This window comes from Limulus polyphemus, unplaced genomic scaffold, assembly GCF_000517525.1.
Source record: "Limulus polyphemus unplaced genomic scaffold, Limulus_polyphemus-2.1.2 Scaffold350, whole genome shotgun sequence".
Taxonomy (NCBI): domain Eukaryota; kingdom Metazoa; phylum Arthropoda; class Merostomata; order Xiphosura; family Limulidae; genus Limulus; species Limulus polyphemus.
The window spans coordinates 459,943-468,657 of NW_013665960.1; the positions used below are offsets into that span (position 1 = coordinate 459,943).

Here is an 8,715-nt window from a genome sequence, read left to right on the forward strand (position 1 = left end):
TACGGTAATGTTGTGTAGAGTGGATGTCAGTCTTTGTCATGGAAATCAAAAATTTAATTATTAACATTCCTTGTGAATGTTGACTCCAATGTATTGTTGAAACAAAATGACCAACGAAAGTTAAAACACAGGGGAGTAATAGACATACAAGATTCCGTAATACCTATCCATCTGCAATAGTTAATAATGCAAAGTAAAAAACCATACAAATAAAAAGTAATGATACTAAAATATCTGGATACGAACCACACTCAAGATAAAGTTAAACGAACCCTTTCACATCCACCTAACTTATAACACACGCAACACCAACCTAATGCAAGAGTCAACAAAGCCAAAACACTCTTCTTTAAAGCTTTCAAATTGTTGGTGGATGAAAGTCATAAAAGGGGGAGGGACAACCTAGACCAGTAGATAGCACACTAGCCTATCTATCTAGGACATCCAGAATCGAATCCAGGCTACAAACCACCATAAAACATAGGCTTTATCTATACTTCCCTGTAAGTGACAATAGATTAGCAAAGAACACAATAAACTGGAATAATACCAACATAATTGGTTATAAGCTACACATAACAAGACAAGAAGTTAACAGAAACTTTCTACATTCATATAACCTATAACACAATCAGACAACCTGAAATATACGAGTGGATATCACACCAACATAGAACACAGACTTCTCTAAGGACGGGAGCAAAGGGCAGAGGAAATAAGACATTAACTAGTTAGTATTATTATCATCTGCTGATTAAAATAATTGTAACCAGTTAACAATTAGAATTAGGTGCTCGTATAGAACGTAAGTTGTCAAATTTTGTGAATATTGATTACTCGTAGATACAATTATTATTATAAAAAACAAACAAACTCATTCTTCGGAACATAGATGCCAATAATACAACTCCATCTGGAATAAGCGGAATACACATGAATATCATGTAGGCCACAAATCAAAATTAATTTTTGAGGTTCAAAAACACCAATATCATGTTAAGTTGTAAAGTCATAGCATTACACTGAACGTTTTGGAAAATACAGAAGACTTGCTCCCCTTCTTCAACAACAACTACAACATCCTGTATAACTGTAATATAACTAGGAAAAGTAAAATAATAGAAAATACTGACAATCCATTACCATATTTATCTCCCTTTTTCTATCCATCAAGTCCCTTATTTTCTCTTCTTCCCAAAAACAAAGTTTTTACGAGGAGGTCCTCCCATAACCCCACCTCCCGTGTCCTGTTTACACTTGAGATTTGCTCAAGGTGTCATATAAGGTATGACTACTTAGATTTTAATCTTTGTTGGAACAAATAATTAGAATTTTATTATCCTGAATTTTCAAAAGTAATTCCTTATAAAGGGTTATGATGCTTTGTTGATTAATAGAACCTTTGTTTACTTATTCTACCTCAACAATATTACCAAGTAGTTTAAATAAGGATATGTTTTGGTTTTTAAATTTGGATATTGAGTGGATATCATATTGCTAGGGAAAATTGTTTAAATGTTGGTCGTTTCGCTGATAGGTTCACCACATAATTGGATTGATTTTCACGCAAATACCCAACTGAGGGCGCTGGCAATAAACTGGGTTATATCATTTATAGTATGCTATAGTAGTGCTAGTAGTTGTAATAGATAGCGAAATTTCCCAATTTAAAGAAGTATTGAGAATTCTAAACACTATATTAATGATAATTTATAAATTCCCTCTACCGAGTTTTATGTACCAGGATGTAATAATATCGGCGGAAATGTTTTTCCCAAGGTTAAACAAAAGACTGCAATCACATTTCAAGCATCCAACGAGGGGAAGCGAACTTCACCAATAAATTGTGAATCGCCACTAGCTACTGAAATATTAACAATATGCTAGATATCATGTAATTTAAAATAGTGTATTGCTCAACAGAATGCATGAAAATATGATTAATAAACAACTTTCTAAAACACGCGTACTGGGTGTAATTTTCATGTAGTTTTCTGAACTGTGATACTGTATAATGCTAAGTAACTTGTCTTTCTTTAATAGAAGATATTTAATGAAAATTATACACGCATATCTTTTCTAAAAGTTCTCATCTAGAACGGCAGATCAAAAAATAAATTTTATAAAAGTGGGCATAATTTTTTAACATTGCATTATTAATTTCATCATTTCTCTCAATAGATATAATTTTTAGATCTTGTCTAGTATACATAACAATATTTCATATTGCTTTTTTGGAACACAAAAGTGGACCTTGAACTTGGAAGTAGCAGCGATGTTTCTGATCTAGCTGTTACGTGATATGCTCTTCTAATTGAAAATAGCTTACACAAGATGATGCGGTATCTTCATTCTTTGCACTGGAAGGACATGTTACTTCCAACAGTGTTTCTATCATAGATACGGTGAGGTGTGGCAAGGGAATACGGGTACAATTGGTTTTCAATATTTTTCTAATGCCACACTTCGACCATACTGCAAAGATGGAGATCTTAATGTTGTTGCATGTGTTAGATTATTAGCTATCTTATGCACATCTTTGCATGAGATTAACTTCACTATTTCACCAACATTATTGGTCAATCTGTAGTACCTAGTCTCTAGCCAAATTTGAGAAGTTACTTGCTCCCCCTGTCAGCTCTTACCTACAGTATATAATTTGGCAATTTTAAAATAACAATTAAATTACTTAATACATTATAATACACCGTTTAAAATGTGAAAGCTTTCTGATCTATCACGATCTGTCTGGCTTTGTAGGAGAATAAAAATTAAACCTACCGATTTACCAGGTAATTTTTTCGCACTCATAATTTTGTACCTTTAGTTATACTCTCATATATTGCCATTTTCTTGTTGTAAAGCTCGGTGAAAATGATGCTTGTAATACCATTGTCATTAGTTATAGGCCTAAAACAACTCACAGTTGCTTGTCAGAATAGTTCTAAACCTACCCCGTTGTTTTCCTTAAATAAGTTTTAAATTCACTCATGCTAGAGATGAATTTCTGTATTATTTGATTTAGGGGAGGGAGAGGGGGTGATATTCCATCTAAAATACAAAATATTGAAAGAGGCAGATAAATTTACTCACGACATACACACACATACTATACTACATGTTTAATCTTGATTACCTTAACAACAGCTACCGTGGTTCCTTCCCGTACATCTTCTGGTATCGTAACCTGGTACATTGTGTCGGAGAATTGAGGAAAGTTGTCATTAGTGTCACGTATGTAAACGGTGACATCAGCTGTGCTGGATTTAGGAGATATAACAGCAGTTTCCCGAGCTATGATCTAAAAATATATATAAGTTTGTGAAACATTTTAAAACAGCATCAGGAATTATTGTAATTCCCAGCTTTGTGTTATTTTTGTAAGTCTTAGACTTACTAAACCTATATCAATCACTGTGCACTCGTAAGTTATTAATAAGCTACAACAGACGAAACCCAGTAACCTCAACTTTCACAATGTAAACCTTCCCTCTCCCCCGCGGTGACTCAACAATAAGCTAAAGCGCTTATAAAGCAGTAGGCGCAATCTGGATAGGCCATTGTGTAACTTAACAACAGACATATTTAAGAAGAAAAAAAGGCTCCATATTCTTCAAACACTTGTGGATTGCTCAGTGGTGAGAAAAGATATTATTCAACCTAACAACATGAACTGTCTTGGGATGCAGACCTTTCCGTTTTCAATGATGAACTAAAAATGAACAAGAACTTGGAAAATCTGATCACACGACAAATTTCACAGTTCGTGTTCATCTCCAGTTTACCTTACCCTCTGTAACAGCTTGATATTTCAAAACAATAAAATCACAAGTCTTTGTAAAAAAAATATTATATTAGCGAGTAACACACACACACACGCATATATAAATATATATATAAAACATTCAACCCAAAATAATTGTTTGTATTTAAAATAAGATTTGTAGTTTAAGATATTTTTTTACCTTGAAATTCATTACTTTCACTCTTTCATAGTCCAGTGGAATAGAATGTTTTACACGAATAAGAAAAGAAGCTTCATTAACGCCCTCTGATGGCGTTACTTCGAATACGTCATTATCTTCTTCTAAATACATCCTAAATGTTCCATTGGTGCCCTAGTAGTCAAGTGCAAATACGGAGGTGATATTTAAGATACAAAAATGTTATATAAGCAATTACAGTTTCTTTATACATACACTTTATGAATTAATATACTAACCAAAAAGTATTATAAAAAAATCTACTAAATTTACAGCTCTGTCTATTTCAATGGAAGTTTCTTAAATACTACTAGATATTTCAATTTTTATTGAATCTGTATAAAACATAATAACATATCATAAATGCTACAAGTTGATAAGCAAAAAATACCAGTTTTTCAGTAAGTTAATTCCTTACAAGTCATTTGTGGACAGCAATATATTCGAAAATGTTTGCAGGTCCCTGTTAATTTATTGGACACAACTACATGAAACAATATAAATGCTACGATTCTGCTTAGCGCCCTAACCTGATCGTGGTCAAACACTTCGGGAAGACTATCTCCAATGAAATTTACTGGAACGTTGACTTGAGCATTCTCGTTCACTTCGGCAATATATTTCTTACTTCGAAACGTTGGCGTTTCGTCATTAACATCAGTTAAAATGACAGTCACCTCAGTTTTAACACTCGGTACAGGGTAGACTACTGGGGTATCTTCTTGGGCCTACCATGAAACAGAGAAATAGTATGCACTGGAACTTTGGTATCAGTATTGGGTCGAATGTCAGTTATTTTAACTTTAAAACATGAATTAGGTTCAAACACCAAGATACCGGGAAGATACGCCACGCTAATATTGCTTTTTACCCATTGGAACAAGCGCTGATATACTGTAGGGGATCAACATTCTGGCATCATTACTTTTACTAATTAGATTAACAGTAACCTAGGTTTTAACACTTCGAATATAATACATAGGGCCACAGAGTCAAAGTAGAAATATCGTTTTTGATGAATATATAATAATATGCGACAAAAGCTAGTTTGTCAAAACTTTCTGTTACAATGATCCAAAGAGATCTAATAATGAGGCTTTTGAATATGCTTACTAAACTCCTGTGATGTATACACTAACCCCCCCCCCCAAAAAAAAAGAATTTAACATACGTTCCTCCTGTTGCTTCTGGCCTAGACTAACGTGTTATAGGGGCCGTTCTGAATTAAGAGAGTCAACATTTATTTCACTTTACATTTGCCCCCCAGTGGCACAGCGGCATGTCTGCGGACTTAGAACGCTAGAATCCGGGTTTCGATACCCGTGGTGGGCAGAGCACAGATAGCTCATTGTGTAGCTTTATGCTTGATTACAAACAAACAAATCACTTTACATTTAGTGACACTTATTCCTAACCATTTACCAACAAAGTTTCACAAAAAATATTATAATCACAGTCCTCCGGTGGGACAGCAGTAAGTTTACGAACTTACAATACTAAAATCCGGGGTTAGATTCCCCGCGGTGACAGTAGATAGCCCAATGTGACTTTTCTCTGAAACAAACAAACAACCATAATCACGGTAATACCAAAAAAAATGGAAAAAAGACATATTACGGAGGTTTCGAAATTGCTTCACATTCAACAATCGCATTGAAACCTCATAAAATTGATTCATAACATTATAACTACAAAAAAACAACATCAGATATTAAGATTGTAGTTTTTAATACAATCAAAAGTTTAGAAAGAATGCAGGTTTAATTAAATGTTAAACCGTGGAGTAGAAATGGGCGTCAGCAGAAATTATTCAAGGGAGGGGCAGTTTTCCAGAGGGAGGCAAAGTAGTGTGAACTTGTGAATTGAATAAAAAATTCTTACATATGCTGAATGAATAAAGAAAGAATTATGTTCCTCATTTTTCCAGGGTGGGAGTGCCCCTCTTGCTCCCCCCTGCGGACGCCCATGTTATGGAGTAGACATATTTAATAGTATTGTTGGTTTGAATTTCGCGCAAAAGCAACACAAGGGCTATCTGCGCTAGCCGTCCCTAATTTAGCAGTGTGAGACTAGAGAGAAGGCAGCTAGTCATCACCACCCACCGCCAACTCTTGGACTACTCTTTTACCAACGAATAGTGGGATTGACCGTCATGCAGAAGCGGTAACAGAGAAAAGATTACAATTTCTAAAACATATTAGAGTCCGTTAGAGATTTTCCTCACGTTTGAGAGTAAACTTAAGCTTGTCATTATTGATAGGTTTAAACTTTGTTTTGTCATTTCAAATGTCTTCAATTTTGGAAACATAACCAGATCTATTTAAAATAACGACACCTACACCATTATCTGGACGGATAACAACAACGTTTCTGTTACTGACAAGTTTTTAAAGCAGAAAACACAACCTTTGTAATAGAAGAAGAATTTTTAAGGGGTTAAAGTTTTAGAATGAGGTCAATGCCACTCTTTAAAATTTAGTTTTAATTAAGCTTTCTATGTTTGGTGTATTATTTTTCTGAAAACTGGAAAAGCAAAAAGAGTTCGTGGGTAACTTCAAAAGGAAAAGTTGAGAATTTAAGTTTACTGTTACGTAGACAAAAACCTAAACATTTTGTAAGATAATTTTTTTTACTTCGTTCACTTAAGTTAACACCAGTAAAATTACTTCGTTCACTTAAGTTAACACCAGTAAAATTAAAATTGATCTTATCAGGATTTATGTCACTAAATTTTGTCACTGAAATTAACTTGTTAAGCTTGACATGATAGTTGTGTTCGAGTACGGCGATGGTTTTCGGGTTGAGAGTTTCACTCAGATTGGTGAGATGATGATAGTTAATCTTCGAAATCGTGAATTAATTCAGGGTAGTTTAATATTTAAGTCGACATCTAGAATTCAAAACTTCTTTAAAATCAAAGACGCTCTACACAGATGTATGTGTTTGTGGGTCGTATACAAATACAGTTGCGGCAACTGTAAATTTGCCTATATTAGTAAAACTACAGGTCACCTAAAATACGCGCACTTGAGCACGTGGCAATTTCAGCTAGAATCATTCATAAACTAACCAGCCTTACTGAATATTGTATCCAATTACATAGTGAGAACAATAATCACCCCATACTTTTGAAAAAACTTCAAAATTCTCAACTCCGAAACAAGATATTATAAATTTTTTACCGAAGAAAGCCTTTAGATTTTCAATGATCACCCAGCACTAAATAATATCTACTTGTCCCTATTGTCATAAATCTAATCTTTTCTTGTGTTGTATTATTTATTTATTTTACATTACACTCAAGCTTGTCACTAAAGATGTAGTTTTCAGTGGTATATTTTACTTATACTTTATTTATAATGTTTTCTCTTAACAATATTATTAAACATATGTCTGCCGCATGTTTTATCATACATTCCCGTTAGATATTGTTATCGTTTAAATCTGCGTTCTCTCTCTAAATTTGTGGTTGTATCACCAAATTTTCGCTTAATACTTGATACTGATTTTTGTAGTTAGAATACTGTAAATTTATTTTTTGAAACTTTAACTCTGATGGTTGAATTGTAAACAAATTCGAAACATCCGTAATTTAAAATGTCTTAGTAGTACCATGTTTCTAATAATAACTATTAATTTTATTTACATTTTAATAATAGCATTAGAGAGAGAAAAGTACCGTAAAACATATGGTACATTTTAACTAATTTTAAACCTTGTAATTCTCACAGAATAATTCTTTAAAACACTTATAACTTAAATTGGTATATTAATCTACCAAATTATGAGTGCAAGATAACCCTGGTCGTTGTTTTTCTCTTGAATGTGGAACTTGAAATCGTTCGTAAGAGCAGGATAAAAATGGCAACATATTTCTAAGTTTTATTTTGCTTTACATTTATTTCAGTAAACAGTTCCATATCTTATAGTTATAAACTGGTATATCTTACCCAACTAATGAGATGTTTAGATAAAAACTAACGAGTAATATGCAAAAGTATTAACAATGTATTTGCTTCAAAATTAATAATACTTATAAACCACGCTAACACAACGGTCAATATTCGTACACAAGTGAAATCTGTGTTAGTCTAACCCTCTTTCCGATGGCTCACCGGTGCGTATTTGTGTGTGCGTGGGGGGGGGGGGGTGACCCCCCCCCCACCCCCCCTGAGAGCTTATGCTTATGACGCTAAAAATAAGGTTTCAATATTCGTGGTGAGGAGAGTGTGTAGAGTACACACATCTCATTATGTAGCTTAACAAAAAACAAGTAAATCATAAGGATCAAGTGGCAAGTCACTTTACAATAGCAAACCTTTCATACAGGGCTCACCTCAATTTCCAGGATGTAGGCTCCGTTATTGTTTTCCGTTCCTTCTCTGTCCAGTTTACCTTTAACCGTAACAACGCCGGAGAACGAATCAATCTCGAACAGAGCACGTCCTCCTGAATGTTCAACATCAAATTTCAAACCATAGGTTTTATTTATTACAAGTGAAGAAAACAATTTTCAAAAAAAGGAAGTAAATGTAGGGATGGCTAATATCAATCCTTCAAAAACAATGCAAACAGGACAGTAGAGATGGCAGTTGCATCATCCCTACATAATAGCACAGGCACACAGTGTATTAGAATGTTAAGAGACAAAAATAGGATAGATTAAACTCAATTGTGATTAAATAGTTATATATATTGCTATATGTTAATTATTGCCTCTGCTATTATGTAC

The 8,715-nt window shown here is 33.8% G+C and overlaps 1 protein-coding gene across 1 annotated transcript in view; it reads right to left on the reverse strand.

Moving 5' to 3' along the window:
* The window catches only part of LOC106457594 (cadherin-23-like), a 100,455-nt gene that overhangs the window by 48,582 nt on the left and 43,158 nt on the right, over positions 1-8,715 (reverse strand). Inside the window, exons 11-14 of the mRNA XM_022383592.1 lie at positions 8,320-8,432; positions 4,514-4,711; positions 3,966-4,118; positions 3,137-3,301 (exon numbers count right to left, since the gene is read on the reverse strand). Of these exons, the coding sequence (XP_022239300.1) occupies positions 3,137-3,301; positions 3,966-4,118; positions 4,514-4,711; positions 8,320-8,432 (629 nt within the window). The remainder of the gene's footprint in view (positions 1-3,136; positions 3,302-3,965; positions 4,119-4,513; positions 4,712-8,319; positions 8,433-8,715) is intronic.